Source organism: Lycorma delicatula, chromosome 6, assembly GCF_047948215.1.
Source record: "Lycorma delicatula isolate Av1 chromosome 6, ASM4794821v1, whole genome shotgun sequence".
In the NCBI taxonomy this organism is placed as follows: domain Eukaryota; kingdom Metazoa; phylum Arthropoda; class Insecta; order Hemiptera; family Fulgoridae; genus Lycorma; species Lycorma delicatula.
In genome coordinates, this window is record NC_134460.1 from 133,791,636 (window position 1) to 133,814,681 (window position 23,046).

The 23,046-nt window shown below is 28.5% G+C and overlaps 1 protein-coding gene across 1 annotated transcript in view; it reads left to right on the forward strand.

Annotated features, from left to right (window-relative positions):
- The window catches only part of LOC142326246 (tRNA dimethylallyltransferase), a 272,507-nt gene extending 251,502 nt beyond the window's left edge, over positions 1-21,005 (forward strand). The window contains exons 4-6 of the mRNA XM_075368557.1: positions 3,936-4,143; positions 16,260-16,569; positions 20,795-21,005. Of these exons, the coding sequence (XP_075224672.1) occupies positions 3,936-4,143; positions 16,260-16,569; positions 20,795-20,910 (634 nt within the window). The 3' untranslated portion in view covers positions 20,911-21,005. The remainder of the gene's footprint in view (positions 1-3,935; positions 4,144-16,259; positions 16,570-20,794) is intronic.
- Positions 21,006-23,046: the final 2,041 nt, after the last annotated feature.

Consider the following 23,046-nt stretch of genomic DNA (forward strand, 5'->3'; position numbering starts at 1 on the left):
GAAAAATATATTTTATTCATGATACAATAAAATAGCTTTGCCAATTTGAAACGGTCTGTTCCTAATCAAGAGAAAAAAGAAAGTGTATCAATGTTTTAACAAAGAACTCTTTTTTGTGGGGTTTTGAGGTGGTAATTTCTTAAATTTTTGTTGGTTGAACTTGCAAAATCAAATAAAATGTCTCACAAAAAGAAAATAAAAGTAATGAGGCAATATGAACTCATTTGTTTTAAGTTTTGTTATGAACATTTGTTTCATGGTATTTAGTGCATTCTTTGGCTATAATAGTATGCCATTTATAATGTTATAATCATAGACTATATTAATTATTTATTCCATTTTCAAGAAGGTTTGTTTTAAATTTATTTGTTAAGAGATATCCAGACTCTTAAATAGAATAGTACTTAGTATTTTTGTAACAATGGTTTGAGCAAAAGAAAAGATAACTGATGAATTTGTTAAGGATTTACTAGGTGATATAAATGCCTAAGATTTAGGCTTGAATGAACCTGAGGACAAAGGTTACATAGAAAATAATTTAGTGTTGCCAAGAATTGTACAAGAATTAATTTTTATTGTACAAAATTAGAATTTGTATATATATATATATATATATATATATTTGTTTATTTATTTATATTTGATCATGCTGCACTTTTTAAAAAAATTCTAGTAGGAGACTTTTTTGTAGTTATAGTCCTTTGTAATTTTTTTATTAGTTAAAAACATTATATACGAGTATATTTATTTTTATTTTTTTTATTTTAATCGCTAGTAGTCATATATATATGAATTTTTTAAATGTTAAATCTTGGGACTTTTTATTTTTTAATCTATATGTAAAAAATTCAAAAATTTAACCTTAATATTATGTGAAATAAATTAAAAAAACAAATAAGAATTATCAATTTTTAGTTTATTTTATAATTTTTTTTTACAACGATATGGTTCAGAAGAGATTGAAGAAAACTCTTTTAAAAATAATAATTATTATTTATAATTTTGTGAGAACCGCTACCAGGTGCTAAAAGAATTAATATTATTTAATAAAACTTTTTTTTCTCTTTTTTTTATAAAACATTGTATGGGGAGATTTGGAAGTTTACCAACAAGATTTTTCCAAGTAGTTAATTTATACAAGTTAAATTTAGGTGCTGCTAAATTTTATTTATTATTTAAATAGCAAACCTTGCTGTAATAAGAATTTTACATTAAAATAACAGGAAATCATGAAATACAAAACTAATAGAGTTTTTTGTCAAAAAATGTAGAATATTTACTTTAGCATGACTTATGTAAATGAATAGAAGTTTTTTTAATTATTTATTTATTTTATGTATTATTATGTTATGCAATATTTTTATTATTGATGTGATAATTTCCCCTAATTTCCTGTTTGCATCAAAGACCAAGGTTAGGCTTGTTTGCACAATTTATATTTGCTGGGTTATGTATTAATGTGTGCATTTATTGCGAAGTAATTTAGGTTATCTTGCCTGAGAGAATTAATGATTTGACTAATTTTTTTTTTAAGTTTTGGTTTTGACAGGATACTTAAAGAATTGGATTATGTCACCATTTTTAAAAACAGTTTTGAGCATGAATAGGGCTCATCTTTCTGTTATCTATTGTTCTATTGTAATACATTGTTTAGCTTAAACATTTGCTGATATACACCCACACATTTGTAAATTATTATTTTTATGATGTTAATTAAATTTATTATTTTTGGATGTCTTTCTTAAAGGTTATTTTTAATGTTGTTCATTTATGTTTCTATTTCAAAATAAATAATTGTTTCCCCAAGACCACACACCGGAAGTTTTATACAAACTGATAGAAACCTGAAACTGATTTATGTTAATAGCAGCTTTTATATTTGCTACAGTATTAATGAATACTATTGTGACAGTAGTAATTAATAATAGTCACAAATTTTCGTACCGTGGTTGCCTTACAATGAACGTGATAGTTATTTAAATTATATTATTTTTTAATTTCTTTTTAGTTATTTCTTATTTAATGTATTTTTTTTTTTTTTTACCTGTATACTGATATTTGTTTTCATTAAATAAAATTGCTTTGAGTTAATATAGAATAAAAACAATATCACTCACACCAGCCTGAGTTAACAGTTTGTTTGAGAAACAACTTCTCAAGTAACAAAAAAAGATACTAAGATATAATAAATAAGTGGATACTTTCTTAGAAAATTTCATTATTTTAAATTCATTACTATGTACAAGATGTAATTTTAATTTGACACCAAAAACTAAACTTTATTCAATTCCTCTTCCAAAATATATGAGAAAATTATATAATAAAAATAAAAATTCATTAGTAATAACAGATTTATCAATATATGAGTTCTCACAGAATTTTCCTTGCAAAACAAAAGCAAGAATATTGTAATTGAAAATTGTGATGTAAAAAAAAATAAAATGGTATACCATTATCAGATTGCTACTTTTTACAATTACATTATAATGAGTTACAGTTGAGATTGAGGATAGCTGATTTTCATTTCAATGGTGTCTACCAGCTTGTCCCAAGCTGGGTCTTTTGTAGTATTCATTGTTTCATTATCACTAAAAATGGGATCAGTGTGTTCAGAACATATCTTTTTATTTTTCAGTTCCATTCTGAAAATTATTTTTCTTTAATTATTAAAAAATGTAATTAAAAAATGTGTATTTAATTTTGGTATTGGTATAACAATTTAATTATGATTGGGAATTGGAACTTTACCTTGGCATGTGAAGGTTTTCCAATTAACTCTACCTACTATTAAAATGTATTATTAATAAAATCTCCTTAAAGAATTTATTGCTAATATATGTAATTATTACATAATTATTTGTCATCTAAAATATTTTTATATTTTCCAAAAATTCAGGAGGAAGTAGATGTGAAAACTACCCTACTCTAAGTTTAATATTTTATGTTTCCTAAATACTGATTATAATAATGAAAAAAAGAACAAGAGAACATTAATTTGTTGCTGTAAACCATATTTAAAGAAACATCCAAAAGCCTAACAAAAAAAATAATAAAAAGGATTAAAAAAAAACATTTACTAACTGTAAAAAAAATACATTATTAAAAATAAATTTAAAGCACTTAAATCTGCCAAATTAGTAAATAAATTATTATATTACTAAAAATCCTTTTTTACCAATTAGAATAAATCAATAATGAAAAAAAACCAGATTATTTTTCTTTAAGAATTGAAAAATGTAGTAACAAAATGTGTATTTAATTTTGATGTTGGTATAAAAATTTAATTATAGTTGGGAAATGAAAGTTTACCTAGGGGCATGTGAAGGTTTTCCATCAAGTTCTTTTGTACATTATTTAAGAACTGGGCTTCTAGCCCAGTCTTTCTTATAGCTGTAACACATGTAAAGTATCTGAGGTTCAAGAGGTACAAGTCAGGATTGTTTTCTGTAAGAGTAATTATGTTCACTTTGCAGTCAGTCCTGTGGTGAACAGAATAAAGGTCACTTGAATATCACCTGAATTCACAGCACTTAGAATGTTGATTTAAAACTGTATACTTGCTTCAGTGAAGAAGGCAATGGGAAATCACTTCATTCCTTAGTTTCCCTTGTAAAGTTAGCATGGGATGTTTGTTATTCTTATGGATGGCTATATAATTTTTTGTAGAACTTGTCACTTTTGTAGGTGACCCACATATGTTATGGTTGTGGCACTTAACTTAATTGTTTGTTGTTATAATAACAGTTTAACTATAAGCTACTTAAAATGTGATGAGATAATTAATTATGAAATTAGTATACCAGTAATTCATATGTTCTCCTGAAGTTATGTTCATTTTAAAAATAAATTATAAAAATTTACTTTTAATGAATAAAATGTGATTATGTATCATTTAAACTTTTTAAATGGTTTTTAAATTGAATTTGTTTTAACAGAGGTGATTTTACAAGAGGTATATTTCAGTCAATTGGATTTAAAGAATTTCGTGATTTTCTTATGCTCAGTGATGAAGAAAAATTCGGTGAAGTAGGAAAGAAAAAATTAAATGAAGGAATTGAAACTTTAAAACTTGTTACACAACGTTATGTTAAGAATCAAAATAAATGGATTAGAAATAGATTTTTGAAGTGTCCTGATAGACAGGTAAGATTGTTTGAATTATGAGTTGTTATTTTAACTGACCATACTGTACAACGTAAAATATGATAAGATAATTAATTATGAAATTATTAAACCTATTCCTATGTTTTCCTGAAATTATATTGACTATTTTATTTTAACTGATTATAAGAAGTTAAAATTTTTGAATTTTAAAATTAATTTCTAATTGCCATTTGAATAATTTTTCTGTTTTATTTTTGGTTCTCACAATTGATAGTGCAACAAATAATGTTCCCACATGGCCAGTTTATCAGTATTTTCTAAAGTTTAACAAATAACGTTTTTGCTTTGATTATCTATTACTTAAAAATAATCAATGTGTAAATTTATCTAAAATTAATTTGAAGTTTTCTCATTTTTAGAAATTTTTATTCCAAACAGAAAAAAATCAGGAATGTGATTTTCCATATTACTTAATATTGTTTAATATTTGTTTTTTCATAAAATTACTTAAGTAGTTACAACATGCTGAAAGAAAAGGAGAGAGCTATTGGAAACTTTTTTAACAATAAACAGAAGTTAGAGCTTTATTTGGTAGACTGTGATTATAAGCAAAAATTAAACTCTTTCTGTTAAGGCATTGTCTGTGATCCAGTCTCATTAAATTTGGATAAGTCCAGTTTTAATGAGACTTAATCAGAACAAAAAAAGTCATCATCAAAAAATATATCGTTTAGAATTTAATGTATAAAATTTTCTATAACTTTTATCTAAAAGATTTTTTTATGGTTATCATTTAGGAAGTACATTAGTATTATGCCACTATGTCATTTCCCTACTATTTTTGTCTAATTCTTTCACTATTTTCTAGTCTTACTGTGAAGGTTCTGTTCTTTAACGTACATTAATATATATATATATATATATATATATATATATATATGTATTGATCTATTATCTTTGTATACATTATCATTTCATTACTTTGGGGATGTCTGTAATGTTTGTTACTTGTTGAGAATCTTGTTCTTGGGCACCCTATCAAACCTGTTTGGGGTGGTGAAGGCACAAGCTTTTCCATAAACGATAATTTGGTGATTTCATAGTTACTCTAGGAAGTACATTTAGTCTTAAGTGAGGGACTAATTCCTTTTCTGTGTCCTCAGGGCTAAAGTATGGCTGTTTGACCTCTTCCTTTTTTTTTGCCGTATTTATGAATGATTTGCATGAACAGTTGGAGTTTGGGCTTTGGAATGGCAATTTAACTTTATAGTGATGACTTTGTTATACTTGTTGCTTCGTAAATAATGATAATTAATTTACAGAGTACTCTGATCTATGGAAATTGTTCGTAAATTTAGATAAATCCAAAATATTGGTATTTAGTAATGATTATGATGTGTTTTAAAACCAAAGCATGAATGGTAATATGGTATTGATGCAATTGAGGTAGTCAATAAGCATTTGGGTGTTATTTTTATCCCTTGTTTGTCATTTTAAGATTATATCATTAAATTTTAATGTTTTAATCATTTTAAAGAAAAATATTGCAGTAATAAATAGAACAACAAATAGCTTATGGGACGATTTCCTTTGACAGAATTCCATTACTCATTAAAAAGCAGATGTTCAATGCCTAATGTAATTTCTACATTGAGTGCATTCTTCTAATTATGTACACTCATACCTTAGTACTACAGAATAAAAGGGAGGAACATTCATCAGATAAAGTTAACTGCCAATAGATACTGACACTAAGGTTAGGTTATGTTAAAGCTAATATCAACAATTGCATTATGAAAAACAGAGGAATAAATATAGTACTGTATCTTTAATCAAGTACACTATCCAGTCTAACAGTAAAATACTGTACACTTTAAATATCTTTTCTACTTTTTATCCAAATGGCATGGTTATAGAAAATGATTTGATAATTGAAACACATACATAAAAAAAGGGCTAAAACCATGGATCAATGAGCTACACATGTTGCTAAGCTGGTGTAAACAAAATGACTGCCTGCCAACTAGTAGTCAGTTCTTGAAGCAGTGGCTCTCATCTAGTGCTGTCACAGCTCCATCTGTAGCACATGGGACTTTTAAATTGAGTTGGCCACTCCAAATTTTGCCCACTGCTTCCAAAATTTATTCAGGGGAGGTCTGTTTGTAAGAAGGTCTGAGTGTACTTATTTGGAGTAAGTTTAATCATATTTTCAGTCAAGAAATGTAGTGCATTTCGATTGTATATTAAAAGTATTAGATTTATTAGAGATCAGACTGCCTAAAATATTAGCAAAATTAACTATTGCTAGAAATCTTATTCAAAGCTAGCTGGTTTGTGGAATGAACCATATAATTAGAAAATGGAAATTGACACCAGGTTTAATTTGGATAATGTTCATATTTAGCAGGCTCTTTGTAGCAGTATAATTACCGGAACTGCTCTCCTTCATCCTAGTCCTTTATCCCAAATCAGTCTACTGACTGATCTTAGTTGAAAGAGCTTATCAGGCATCGTTTCATACTATTATTGCAAGTTGTCAGATTTAGATTCAGGATTATACTATTGGCAAAAATAGTCTTAGTATTGATAGTATTTTTACGGTTAGCAGAGATGTGATGCCTTTGAATAGTACACCTGCAAGATAAGCGGATGTGCTCATTATGTAATAGCTTAAAAGAGGAAACCATTATATACTTTTTTGTAGGTTCATTATATTAGGAATTAGAATAGAGTTGGAAGATGACACATGTGGTGAATTAATAGATGAAACATTTATCAATAATATTTAAGTACTAATTTTGGGGAATCCCACAAGTGCAGCCTGAACTCTTGAATACCCAAACAGCAAATGTTTGAATCACATTTGAAAATATAACTGAATCTGATTAAACTTCCTAAATTAGGTCAGTATGGCTGTAGTTAAACTTTTCTTCATTAACATTAGAAAATTTTAATAGATTCAAGTGATGCTTAACTTAAGGGCATGTGAGATGACACTGACAAAGTTTTTAATAAGGTAAGCCATCCAATATCTTCGTTGTACCGAATATTAAGATCCAGTTAAGGAAGTTTGATTTGAAATATCTAGCTTGTCCAAAATCATAATTCTAGATTGAAGTAAATAAATATAATTAAGGAAATGGAATCAATTGAAAGTTTACCTCATCTGTAAGAAAATTTATTTAAGAACAAATTTATTTAGAAATATAATTTTTTCTGTATACTTTTTGTTTACATGACTTTTGAATCTGCAAAATGTAATTGAAAAGCTACTTTGTAAAAGTTACAAGTATCAGTATACTAAGACATAAGTAAAGTGGATCTTTGATAAAAAAAAGTGACAAATTAAAAAAATAGTTATTAAATTTTAACATTTTCTGTTACAATTACTTCTTTTAGAGAGCTGTATGTATTGGATTAATGTATCTCAATCTGTGGGGCACATCTAACATCTACTAAATGGAGGACATGAGCATATCAAAAAGAAAATATTATTAAAAGAATGTATTAATTTACTGAAAGAAGAGGAAAACAAAATACATTCTGACATAATAAATAATAAAATACACAATGATATAATATACTTATAGGATTTTATCATTACTGCACATGTATTTAATAATTATTAGTGACTCCCTTGGGCCTTTTTTGCAGAGAAAGGTTTTTCAAAGGAAGGTTTAATATTAGAAATAGACACTGAGTTCTTTTTCTATATTTAGCTGAGATTTATATTTTGTCTTTAAAGCAGCTATTGCAGAAAATCCGGTTTTGCAAAGGTAGGATTTTGAAAATTGTCATCAGCACGAAAATACTTTTTAAAATTTTTTGCCAGCATGGCTAAATGATTTTCAGTGGTTACAAAAACAACTTTCACATGTTCTTCAGCCTTGTAAGTTTTAACACACTCATTCACACTTGCAAATATTTCCTGGTTTTTTTGCTTTAAATTTCTGCTCTGCAATTCCAGTTTTCTACAAAAAGCATTAACTTTATCACTCGTATCCAACATATGTGTATTTGCTCCATGGAGTTGAAGATTCAAGGTATTTAATTTCTCGAATACATTGAACAGGTAGCTCAATTCCATCACAAATAAACAACCTCGAAACTTCTTAGGTTCTGGTCGGTTTTCCTCTTCTAGAAAAATGGCAATTTCATCTCTCAATTCATAAACACGTAAAAATTTTCCATGTGATAACCATCTTTCCTCGAAATAAAATAGTAATGTTGAATGTACTGTTTTTCCTTGTCTTTACAAAGATTATTAATTTTAGGGGTCTCATTTTTATATAATTTACTGTGGTTACAACCTTCGTTAGCACAATATTCAGATCAGAACTCATATCTTTGGAAGCCAGAGCTTCTCTGTGATCATGCACTGTGTCGACACACAGTAGAGATTTTTGTTTCACAAGTGCTTGTATATTTTGGAATTTCCAGACATTGAACGAGCACTATCGGTGCAAATTCCGATGCAAATTTTCCACTCTATGTTTGCCTTCTTTATAAAACCATTTAAGACAACAAATAATGCGAGTGCTGTTGCTTTGAGTTCTATTCGTTTGCAGAAACGTAATTCTTCTACTGCTAACATACTATCACAAAATCGAACATATGCAATGAAATGAGCATCTTTATTGCTATCTGTTACCTCATCAAGCTGAATTGAAAACAGTTTGCTACGGACCTTCACAAAACGCTGACGCTGTACATCTTCAGCTATATCACCGATTCAATGGGCAACAGTATCACTTGATAGAGGTATGCACAGCAATTGCTTGAAAAAATTATCTCCAAACATAATTTCTATAACACTAATTGCAGCTGGCAAAATAAGCTCCTCACCAATGGTGTGAGGCTTTTTACATCTGGCTATTTTGTATGAAACTTTGTAAGAGGCAAATAAAGCATTTTCATTAATAAAATTTTTTTAAATGTTTGTTTAATTTTAATTTGAAGAATTCTCATGGTTTGTTAACGTACTCACTATGAAGCGTTTCCAAACGTCGTTTAAGTTTATTAGGTTTCATGCTGCCTGCTGCCAAAACTTTTGAACAAACGACACACAGAGACCTCCTTTCTTCTACATTTACTTCAGTACTGGTAAACCCAAAATTTAAGTATTCTTCAGAATATTTGTTTGATTTTAATTTCGGAACCACGCTCGTCTGTGCACTTGATGCTTCACTATCGTCTAATGCTGGTTTACGTCCACTTAAAAATTAATCCATGATTCTGTATAAATCTACGGCCTTGATTATTTAATACCATGAATTGCAATTAACACGCAAATTACAACATAACATTCACGATAGATTCGATAGCGATAGAAAGATCGACTCGACTGAGACTGGCTGTAATTGAGTGAGGTGAATCATTTAAACATGTTTGTGCAGACGGTAGCGCAGATGTTCCAGAATGTTGGAGACAAATCGGAACTTCTCGCGAAGTCGTGAGAATGTCCGACATGGTGGACGTAAGACAGAGAGGAATAGAGAGGCATCGATTCTAGTTTTGACAATGCTGCGGATCGATGTTGCCAAATATCGATAAATGTACTTATTCTTGCTAATTTGTAAGGTTTGTAATTAAGGTCGAAATGCAACTTTAGCGTCAAAATACTCAAAATTAGGGTTGCCATACATCGGGATTACCCGGATAATCCTCGTTTTACGTGCTGTCTGGGATAATGTCCGGGGTTTGATAATTTTATGACTGACGAAGATTTTTTTTAATTTTAGACGTACATGTTCGACATCCCGTTTTTAAACATTCTCTTACGGCCGTGTATTTCTCAGCCGATCTTGGAGCAAGCGCTAACGTCGATTTTGACGGAGGCGTGGCTGCCGTTCTCGCCACAACCTTTTACTTAGTCATTTGGCATTTGGCAACACAATAGGGGCAATGTGTTTATGTTGTTTTAGTGTGTTAAGTAACTCGTCTACACGTTTTTGATCATTTCATCTCTATTCGTTTTTTGTCAAATCGTTTAGCAATGGGCAAAAGAAAATGTGTATTTAATGTTATTCTGCAACAGGAACAAAAAGTTTTGAAATTGTGCAATGACAGTAACAATGAACATGTTTATTGCATATTATGCACTGGAGAATTTTCTGTTGCACATAAAAGAAAAGTGATATTGAAGACTACATGAAAACAGCTTAACATAGGAGTGCTATTAATGCTACTGCAACGGCAAACATAAGAGATTTTTTTAAAGCTAAAGATGAAAATAACCATCACAGTGATCTGGAGTGTGCTGCTAAAGAAGCTACATTTTTTTATACCACTCTGCTAGACACGAACTCAGATTCAAAACATCAACTGCACATCTAAACTGGTTAAAAAGTTATGATACAAAATTTTCATTTGCTAGAACCAAAACCGAGGCAGTTATTGCTAACATTATTTCACCATTTATATTTGATAATGTGTTGCGTTCTTTGGAAAGCATTAATTATGTAACAGTAATGGTGGATAGCCCAAACAGAAGTGAAGTAAAACTTGTTCCGATTGTTGTAAGATATTTCAGTCTGGAGGAGGGAATTCAAGTTAAACTTTTAAATTTTGATGAAGTCAGGTGAAACTTCCCACATTTTAACTCAGTATCTTTTGTATTGTGTGAAAAAATACAAACTTGAAGAAAAGCTGTTTTGTTATACTGCTGATAACACAGTAATTTTGGTAGTTTGAAGAGAAAGGGGAATGAAATTGTGTTCAGAAAAGTTCAAAGTGATTTAGTAGATCTATTTTAGGAATTGGTTGTTCAGCCCAGCATTGTACACAATTCAGTACAAACAAAATGTGATTCTCTACCACGGGACATAGAAGTTATTGTTATAAAAATTTATAAATATTTTCACATATATTCAATACAGTAAGAGCAACGGAACTTTGAATTTGAGGAAACAGATTACAAAAAAGTATTAGCTCATAGCAGCAAAAGGTTCCTTAGTTTGTTACCTGCAATAGAAAGAATTCTTTCCATTTTTGATGGACTAAAATCATACTTCTTATCTTGTGACAAATGCTCAAAATTATTATTTGTTTTTTTTTTTAAATCTAGAAAGTGAACTATTTTTGAAATTTGTATATGGTACTCTACAGTTATTATATAATGTAGTTCTGAAATTGGAACTTATCACAGCAACAGAAGCATTTCAGACATATTCTGTATTAATTTGTCAACTTCAGCAAAGAAAAACCCACAAATTTATACCATCTTCTGCCAAGGAATTGCTATGCACTCTAAAAGAAAATGGTGTTCAGGAACAAAAATTCTTCTCAAACGTAAACAATTTTTATAATTTTAGTATCCAGTACTTAGAGTTGTGGAGAACCAGTTTTGATAAAGTTAGTAAGTTTCAGTGGAAAAATTTATGAACTGAAATTGCCTGGTCTGATTTAGAAGAGAGTGCACAAGTTGTTAATGAAATTATAAAAGATTCCATAAATATTGATGACCTATTTGATGAATGTACATTGTTGAACCAGATAATTCAAAACCAAAGGGTAGGTTGTAGTTAAAGTTCTGAAAAAGTACCAGATACTACTGAAGAGAAGTAGAAAGCAATTTTTAAGATGTTTCAAAAGACTGATAATTCATTTGCAATATTTCTAAAATGGTTGAGTTTGCGATGTTTTTACCTGGGACATCTGCTCCAGTTGAGAGAGTTTTTATAATTACGGGGAACATTTGGTCTGCATAAAGGAGTAGACTTTCAGTATCTACGGTTAAACATCTACTAAATGTTACAATTAATTCAGAACTTTCTTGTTGTGAATTTTATGATGAAATTAAAACAAACCATTTCTGAAAAAAGTCCTGCCTAGTGAAAAATGAAAGTGAATAAATAAAGTTTAATGTTTCAGTAAACTGTTAATACTTTTAAGTAATTTTGAAAATATGTCCTGGGTTGGACCCAAAAAAAATATGGTAAACCTACTCAAAATACATTATTTTTTATTGTATGAGAGGGAGAGCGCGATGAAAATATGATTGAAGATTGAGTCGCAAATACTGAAAGGTTGAGAAACATTGGATTAGGATATATAATTACAATGTATCGTAGTTATATTTGGCTATATTATGAGGTGATAACTGTTAAAAGGGTACATAAAGGTTTATATATTGAACAATTATGTAGTGTTATGGTGTTGATGTTTTCAAATCTAATAAAACTTATCAATCTATTTATCTTGGAATAACTTTTGTGTTCATGGTTACTGTTGTAAAGGAGAGGGTGACGATTATGGGCTGTAAAATGAGATAAAGGGATGTTTGATGGTATATTCAAATGATGTCATAGGAAAGGGTGTTGAAATGCCCGTATTGTTAGAATACGTTATATATTGAAGGGGTGAGTGGTTTTTAGAAATACTATATTAAAATATATTTACTTCAACTGTTATTTAGTGATACCAGCAATTTTTGGGCTTATCAAATTCAGTGCAACACCATTAATTACTGATTAGAGAATGAATAATATATATATATATATATCTTGTATTTTTTATTGTTCTACATTGTGTTTAAATGTCAGAAAAGAATTGCTAATTTGATATAGTTGCTTACGCTTCTTTATAAAATTTATTTGTTTTTTTATTAACCCTTAAGAATAGGACCCAATCAAAACTATACCTTTCCCCACCACTTTGAGGGTGATTTGTATAAATTTGCATAAACTGATTTAATGAATAGTCATTTTTGTGCCCTCTCTTTTTAGTAACATTCTAATAAATATACTTTGCCAAAAGGCTTTTTAGTATAGTCTTTTTTTCACTACTCTGGTAGAACAGTGATTTTTTTCTTTGTACTTTTTATTTACATGTCTTTTGAACCTGCAAAATGTAATTGAAAAGTTACCTTGTAAAAGTTAGAAGTATCAGTATATTAAGACATAAGTAAAGTTGACCTTTGATAACCAAATTTTATGTTCATATGTTTTTTTTTCTTGGACATTACTTATTAAAATATTAAGATTCAGAATTCATAAACTATATTAATATGTACATCTTAATATTAAAATAAATTTCTACAATTATTTCACATCTAACATTTTAGTGTATTTATTCACTTATTACAATATGTGTCTGTCAAATTATATAATTATGTAGCAATACATATTTGTTTGTTAAATTAATTTACCAAATGTACAATGGAGGGAACAATATTAACAATAAAAAACCATTATCTTTTATTTTCTTGGCAGTGTTGTATTTAGTTATACATAAGGGAAAGCATGTTTATTGAATCAAATCTAGAATGTCAGGTTTTCAGCTCTTAATGTTTCATAACCCACTCTAACCAAAAGAAATCTAATTTTGGCAGTGAGAAAATCCAGAAGGCCTGATTTTTGTTTGATTCTTTAGACTAGATTGATTTGGATGAAATTTGGCACAATGATTTCTATGTATAGAGCATTGATGAAATTTAACTTTGGTCACAATTGGTCCATGGGCCAGAGATTTATGGACCTAATGGTTTTATATCTATAATTTTTTTTATAGAGAAAGGTAAATTTTTCACATAATTTAATAACCCTTAGCTAGTAGCTAAGATACTTTCTGATCTTATTCAAACCCCCATAAAGTGCTAGGGGCAAACAAAAACTTTTACGTTTTTTTTATTTCTTCTGAATTCACTTCTACGTTAAATTCTTATACTAATTAGATGATTATTTTACATTATTATATCACTTTGGTTATGTATTTGGGACATCTCATTCAGAGGTGTGGGGATAGTAATCCTAATTTTTTTTAATCAATTACCGTTTTGCTTGTTAATATTAATCTTCTGATGTGTTCTTTATTCTTAGTTAGTTCACATACTTGATCTAGCATACATTCAGTAAGCATATTGCACCTTTTTTTATTTCTTGTCATGAAACCTTATCTGTATCATTGAATTAACGAGGTCACAATTTTTGTGGTACAATTTATTTTTACCACCGATTTTTGACAATTACCCATAGATTTTTAATTAAATTAATAGTGAAGAGGTTGCCTGGCTACTAAAGCACTTAATTTTAAAAGTTTTTACTTTTTTGGTGGTATGGTATAATACAACCCCTAAAACATTCTTTTTAATTGATGGTTTGATTCACAACCAACTATCCATGACTGGATGTAAGTGTCATTTGATATGTTTCTAATATTTGCAATTCTCTGTCCCTGAACATATAGAAATTTGACTAATTAGAAAACTTACTCTCCAGCCTTCTTTGATCCAGATTAATTGTGCTTTAGTCTTTTTGAGTATTTTTACATGTTACTGAGGATGAGAGCTACTTTTTAGCTGGCCATGGTCTTTACCTTCAGCTTTAAACAATCAAAAAACTGTCTTGTAAGCATTTACTGCATCGGGTAGTAATTCCAATTTTAAGTCTATAGCAGGTAGCTGGTTGTCAGTTTTATTCTTATTAATAACTAATCATGTAACGGACTAGTTTTTTTCCAACAGTGATACTTACTGTTTCTCTGTGGTTGAGAGGAACCAGTTTATTTAAATTGTTTTAAAACAGTAATTACAGTATAAACTAAAGATTTTTATTTTATAACCCATTTCCCTAATTTTGTTTTGTATTCTTAGATTGAGAAACAATTTAGGAATGTTTGGTTGGAGGTATATCATTATTATTTTGTACATACTACTTACAGCACAAACATTTAAAAATATGTTTTTTTTTGTAGAAAAACTGAATAATTTTTTACAAAAGAGTATTTAATACATATCTCTTGATAAACAGAGAATATAACTTCACATTACTATAAGGATGAAGAGTAGCTATAGTGAAGCAGTGCAGTAATAATGTAGAAAGAAACAAAAAATGTCAATGTTTGGAACTAATTTGCTTGCTACTGTAATTGATCATGGCAATTATGTTGAAACAGAAAATTGACCATTTCATACAGCTAATGATATTAAATAGATAAAATTTGTTAAATATGTAATTCTGAATAATTATTAGAATGAATTTTTGTTGAATTATTTAAATTTGGATATAGAATTCCAGATGTTATAATGTCATTCAGTTTAATATTTAGATGTTTTGGGGGAGGGGGATTAGGAGACCTGGGCTTACCCAATGAACACTTCAGCCATTAATTTATTGTGTTGCCTTTTGACAGGAAACACTGACCGTAAGTTAGTCTATAAGCCTCACATATCAAAGGTTTCTGGCTTTTTAAGCCCTGGCATCCTTATGGTGAATTTAATGGGTTCAGAGCTGCACCCATAGTACTGATAATTAAGAAGGGATCAGAGGTAAGGAAAAGCAGTGGATACTGATGGAGGATGATCTACGTTGGATATATTGAGCATCTTGTTTACTTTGGATAAACTGGACAATGTACCATCTTGACCTAAACAGTTATAACATAATAATTCTAAAGTATTGTATTACGCATTATAATATTGTAATATGTATAACATTGATATTAATATTATCATTATAATGTTGATGTACATATTACGTTTAAATGTGTTACTGATATTGTATATCACTTTTAAAATAATGCTTTATTGTATCTGGCTTAGAAAATCTCTTCTTTTCATTGTAGTTATACTCATTTAATATACTATTTGCATTCTGCTTATCTTATTTTATATTTAAACTTACGATTTATTATATGGGTGCATTAAAAGCTTCTATTGCAATTAATTAGTAGTTTTAGGTTATTTTTCCTACATCTTTTGATGTTACTGTTGGCCTGTTCAAATGCAGTAGTTTTTCTGTAATCAATCTCTTTTTCTGTAACTGAACGCCTGCATTAGAAAGTGTGGGTGTCCTTAACACATTTTTAGAACATTAGGAATCAAAAGAAAACTTAAAAACATAAATTGTGTAAAGTTTTAGTAAAACTTTTCTGCTGTTGAACATTTTACATTATAAGCTTTTTATTACTGCATTTATTTCTTTTTTCCATCGATAATCAATTGTAAATGTCAGAAAAAAATTATTCCTTTCAACTTCCCCTGTCATACTAATGAATCCTCTATTTTGTTGATCTTCAAATTTTATTTTTTGTTATTCTGTTAACAAAAAATAAATGTTGAATAGGTGTATGAATCAACATTTAAATTTATAATTTAATATTTACTAACTTTGAGATACATTTATTTTTTCTTACTGATTTAAAAAAAATTATTTTAGGTTCCGCCTGTCTATAATCTGGATACAACAGATGTAGAACATTGGGATGATCTTGTTCTTGAACCAGCTATGGATGTTATAATTAATACTATGGAAGGTAAAAAAAGTACTAAACTAAAACCCTTACAACAAGAAAAAATTTTAACTGTTGATGAATTAACTGCTATGAGAACTGGTGAATATTATTGCGATACATGTAATCGACTCTTTATTGGTGAACAACAATGGAAAGAGCACATTAGTTCTGGAAAACATAAAAAAATGTTATGTAAAAAGAGAAAATCTGAAGATCTTCAAGAAAATATTAAAAGTAATTAATATTTCATATTTTATTTTATGTATGAAATTTTATTGTAATAGTTATTTTATAATCTGAATTAAGATGACAGCTATGGAGGGTAGATTAATTTTTTTTCCTATCCATTTTATTCTTTAGCATTAGATCAATTATTTGTTGTGTTCTGTTCTGACCTGTTCTTGTAACATGAACAGGTACCTTAGGTTCTTAAACCTTAAAGTGGTCACTCCACCTATATACTTCTAACCATCATCCTTTTTTTCATGCAGCCTTGCTTAGAATATATACAACAATCCATAATTTCATTTGAATGCCCAAATGAATTCAAGTGAAATTTGAATTCATTTTTTTTTAATTCTTTCTAAATGAAAATTGAATTCATTTTAAAAATTAATTTTTAAATTCGTTCATTCACACCTGTAATCCTACTTTAATACATACCTGACAGCATTATTTCTGATTCTATGCTTCTTTGATTTTCTGAGTCGCTATTGCAATACAAATTAATACCACTATTTTCTCACATGAATAATTCTCAATAGCTATTTCCTCTTATATTTATTCATCAGCAACATACTCTCAAATCCATATAGTAATAGAGAAATTGGATAGAATTTCATTAAAGTAAGATTAATAATTAAAAGAATAAATTAAAAAAGTTGCTGTCAGTTTAAGAATGCAGAGGATAATAATTCAGGGCTTGAGTAGTTTTAGCCTTTCTTCTAAATTTATTATTCATGGTACGTACCATTATTCATGGTATGGTTATATATGCTACAACCTAATTCCTACAAAGTAAATTCTATTACCATATCAAAACTAATAAGAACTTCACTCTGTATCATTGTTAATATTGTAGTGAGAGGTGCAGTAATAAATTTTAACAGTATGTATAAATGTGATGAGGTCATTAAATAATGTTAAATTATTAAATAATAATAAAAAAAATAAATATATTATTTAATTTTAAATAATAATCAGTTGGTGAAATCTGATTAAATTTTAAAAGTTTAATTTGTTTAACCTCCATAATCAAAAGTATCTTTATCAACAATTGAGGTCTATGTTAACCAATCAGAAGCAGTTATTTATCAACAGTATGCCATATTTATACATAGTATTTGTTTTTAATCTATTCTAATTTTTTTTTTTTTTTTTATTATGTCACATTGTTATTTTCTCCGCTTGTTCTAATTGCCATTTATATTATTTTAAGTGTTAATAAATAACATATTTATTATCAGTGCAGAAATAAAATAATTACCTACTTATAATAAAGAAATCATATAGGGATAATTGTTTGATCACCAATTTCATTATTATAAGTTAGGTATTAGTATTTTATTTTTGAATTGGTTGTAAATATGTTATTTATTAAAATCTAAAATAGTATAAATTACAGTTGAAAAATGTTAAAAACATTTAATATGCATAAATATGATCATACTGTTTAGTAAACAATTGGTTGTGGCTTGGTTAATGTAGATAACAATTGTTGGTAAAGATACTCTGAGAAGTCTTAATGATGTGTTAAACAGTATTTAATTTTTGGACAGTAGAAGTTTAAAATTATGCTTTTATATGCTTTTAGAGTTTATCTCTGGATTTGGATTTTTTGTAAGTATTAGTTTGTAATGGTTGCATGATTTATTTGTTCATATCTCAATACACTCATTCACTAATTTGGTGTTCAGTCTTCTAGTATATCACTTGGTATGGTATATAAAATAAATTACTGTTTATGTAGTTATTTCTGTCTATTTTAAAATTATTAACATTTTAAATTACCTTTAAATTTTAAAGAATCGGTTAAATAATCATTAGTCAGTTTTTAGTAATCTTTGTGTCATAAAAATAAAAATTATCTTTGTGTTCAATAAATTCTAGTTGTGAGAAAGAATTTTTTCTATCATTACCCTTGTCCAAAAAAAGAATCTAGTAGTTATTTAGCATCAGCCAATTTTCATAAAATAAAAAGTAAATAAAGCAAAGGAACTACTGAAAATCTGCCATGTTCTTGAAGTTTTTTTTTTGCAGTATGGCTATGCAGAAGAAATTTTTCAGTAATTAACCAGCATTGCTAGGTTTTTCAGAGTATTATCCACTCTACTAGCCTTCTCCAATAATCATTTGTCAATTTCTACTTAATTCACTGATCATCTAGATTTACCATTTAGATTATTATACTATCCACTATACTTATTATACTTACTATAGCTACTATACTATACTATAGCTATACTATACTTACTAAAAGCTAAGAAGCTTTTAGTGCTTCATGCTCTCAAGCTTTTCAAAATTATATTTTGCTTTTAGTAGGTTTTTATTTACATCCTTGGTCTCAGTTTTAGTTTCCTGAACTTGATTTACTTTACATCTCACAAATTTCTTTGTGTATTTTCTTTACAGGATCTGCTCAAATCAGTAATAAGTACCACGATTAAGACAAAAAATATCAACTTCTAAATAGCCACCATATCTTCATATTTATGTTCTTAAGAGAATACTGTTTCATACATCATTTTAGTGTTTCCCCATATTGTACTCTATTGTGTTATCTATTTTTCTGTAAGGGTGTAGGTCCTGTTTCTTTATTTTGGTTTTTTGTTACCAGTTTTCATTCTTTTGTGTATTAATGATAAGAGATCAAATTTAGCAAGTAACAAATACCAAACCTGATCCGAGTTTGGGCTAGAGCCTTCTTAGATGAAAGGCAGTGATGATCATGTAGGTAATAAGTGCACCTCTTAATTGTAGTTACATAATTCTAATTATTATTGTTTAAAAAAATAAAAATAAATAAGTTTAGGGATAATTGAATAATTTCTAAATGAGTGGAATTTTGCTTCCAGAAGATCAATTTAGAACCGTTAATGAACTTCTTCTACAGGTGTACTTGGTTAATTGCACCTGTTTGGTACTAAGGAAACATCTTCATTTTGTCGGTTGAGTAGAGAATTTTATGCTGTGTTTCATCTAATTTATGTCTCATAATATTCAAACATTTTATATCATGGCTTTTTTTTATTATAAATATAATTTGCATTTTGTAGGTAATGTTTTTGTTTGTGTATCCTGTTTACTAAACAATTTACAAAGGTTAATTTTGTTATGTGCAGTGTAATTAATATATTTTTCATATTTCTGAGTAAATTTAATTACACATACAGGCACTAAATATATTTTCTATTAAAAAAGAATATTTAGACAGATCATATCATATGATGAACTAAGAAACCACAACAGACCAATTGGTTTAATGGTTAAAGAAGATCGTTACAAGAACCATAAAATTATTTTAACTATAGCAGAGCTAATTTTGACTGAGGCATTTGGTAAGAAAATGGCTTTGTGTATTATATGTAGAATCTGAACATTGATAATACTGAAGTAAAATTTTTTAGTCCTTCTGAATCATTTTCTAAAGGTGGTACAGTCTTTGTCACTGTGAGGGAAGAGCTGACTGTAATGGATTGAGGCATCCAGTTGATAACAGAATAGACAGATGTTCATGCTTTTATTAAATGTGTTTATATTAAATTTTAGATTTCATAAAAATATAATTGTTTTCCAGTATTATAACAACTTTCTTTATTTAAATTGAAATGTTTTATCTGTATTGGTCAAGCCTCATCAGTTAATGGTTTCTTTTACTGCATCCTATCTTATCTTTAAGATGCAATGTGAATTTACAGAATACAGTGTTTTCATGATGAACAAATTTACACAGGATAATATAAGCAAGTTTTACCAATCTAATGGTCCATTTATGTTCTATATTTTTCATTCCAAAATTTTTTTCTTGGATTCGCTCTACTTGGAAAATTTTTCTCCTAATGGAGAAAAATTTTCCAAGTATAATTTTTATTGTCAAATATAATTATTTGACAATAAAAATTATGTAAAATTGTTAACATACTGAACCATTTTTTATAATAAAATGTTTTAAAACTACTGTAGATGGAAGCAGGGATTAATGAAATTTTTTTGAAGTCGGTTATCTTAATCTTCATGTAAAAATTTGGTTCATTCGTTTCAATAAAAATTTTAATTTTTAATGATTAGATTGCATTATTTATTATGGTTTATTAGATTTTATTTATTAATTCAGAGTTTTATTTTGAAAGGTTTGCTGTTAGTGATTGAAAGAGACTATGTTAATCATAATTTGAAGTTTAATTAACCTAAAAACTGATAAGATGGCTAACTTATTTTTTTTATTTTCTCTTTGTTTTAGTCAAATCAGAAGAAGAAACAGAAAAATATAGTAAAAAATTTAAATTTTCAGAAGCATCTACCTCAGTTTCTGTAACAGATTCAGATAATGAAGGACCTAATTTAACCAATAAATAAAATTACTTTTAAGTGTGTAAATCAGTATTGAGAACATTACAATGTAACAAAAGTACAATTCATAATAAATGATCTGGCCATTTTTTTACACTGTCTTTTTTATGTATTAATTTTTTTTAACCTACGTATCTGTAAGTAATGAAAAGCTTTGTGTGTATTATTTTTGGGCATATTTTATGATCTTTCAGTTGTAATTAATTAGAATTTAATTGTATGACCAAAATCACGGACAAATAATGCTAAACTGTTTAGTTATAGAGATAATTATTTGAGATGTGAGTTGTTTGCATTTACATAAATTTGATGTTCTGATTCGCTTATGAGGTTCCCCCATAACTTTCATTCAATATTTTCATACAAACTTTAATTTTTATTGCAGGCGTCCCTTGAAAAGAAATTTCTGGAGTTAGTCACAGGTTGTGGTTTGATAGAGTCAGAACATGATATATCACCTTGTAATATCCTTCCAAATGAACAAAATATCGTTCCAGACAAAAGCCATGATGTTTCTGTTGAAATACTTGATTTTGCTGTTAGTCATTTCCGAAACTTATTAAATGCTAAGGATCCACCTGTCATCCCAGTGATTCAGACTTATCTGTGTTTAATGTTTTGCAACAAAAGAAAACTAGAATGAATAAAGAAATTGTGGACAGTTATTATTTGGGTGCTAAACTTAGAGAAGAAGTTTCCTCTCAAATTGTGAATGTCCATAGAAAAGCCACAAAAAGGAGAAGCAAATTCAAGTATGTGGAAAAGGAGTAAGTCAAAGTTTTCTATGAAGAATATGATGTTCTGACTAAGAGAAAAGATGGCTCAATGCTTTCCATTAAATGTGATTAAAGAAAAATGAAATAGAGGTGCAATTCCAATCAATATTTAAAGCCTAAAGAAAAATGAAAGTGCAATTTAGTTTCTGAAGAACAGAGGTCCACTTATATTTAGTTGATTTTGGAAAGAAATAGACTGGAAGCAAAGGAAGACTTTCGTGTTAACTTAGTCAACAAATCCCCAACAACATAAAAAACTAAAAACCGTTCCAGATGAGTTTGTAGTTTATTTTATTGTTTAAAAGTTGACAATGTAGTACTAGTCTGAAAAAAAATGTTTCTTTCTACATTAGGCTCAGTGAGTGCACTGTTTTAAACTGGATGAAGCCAAGTGTGATGGTGATGGAATCTCAGATATTAAAACTAAGTTTCCAAAAAAACAAAACACCTTTAATGCTGAAAAAAGGCAGAAAATCCAAGAATTTCTTGATAGCCTGGTAAAATTGCCATCTCCTTATTGTTGCACTTCATCAAGAAAATTATATTTGGAGTCTATTTTCCAATAATACAGTGAAGTATATGAATTATACAAAAAGACAGCTGGTTATTCTTGTGTAGAAGTTTTTATGTCTGAGATGAAAAAGTGAAATAACCCTAAAAAAAACTATAGAAAAAGCTATACAATTCTCCTTTGCAGAATCATAACTATGATTTTGGCACCCTTGGAAAATATAAAATATGGCGCCCTTTATGTCTTTTTTTAATATATTTATATCCCAAAAAAGTATCAGTGTGAAATGTTTTGGCTGGAAAACAAGGAATAGTGCTATGACAGAAGAGTAGTATGAAAAACATACCATATTTATTCAAGTATCACAGCCCACGAATAAGCACCGCACCCCGATTTTCCGGACCGAAAATCTAAAAAAAAATCGAGTATTATAAAAATCGAGTACATTTTAAAATGCAACAGATATGATAAAAAAATACATAAATATGAAAATATTCGGAAAGTAAAGCATTTAATTCGTTCAATTATATTACTCTATTAATATTACATTAATAATTAATTACCATAAGTACTAGTTTAGTTCTCCTCAAAGACCATTTGGGAGTGAGGCGGCTAGTCGGCGTATCGACACGAAAAATCCCCAGAAAGAGTCCTCACATAGACAATTATAAGGGGATCAGTTTTTCTAATTTTTCTGACTTCCTGTTCGTCCAAGACCAAAACCCCTCGGATCTCCACCGATCAGGGCCTTTGTTATCTCCTGACCCAAAATCCAAAAACCCCAAAAAATTCCCCCCCCAAAAAAAAATCTTCACCAGGCCAAATGTTTCCGTTTCTAGGAGTTTCACTTTTTTG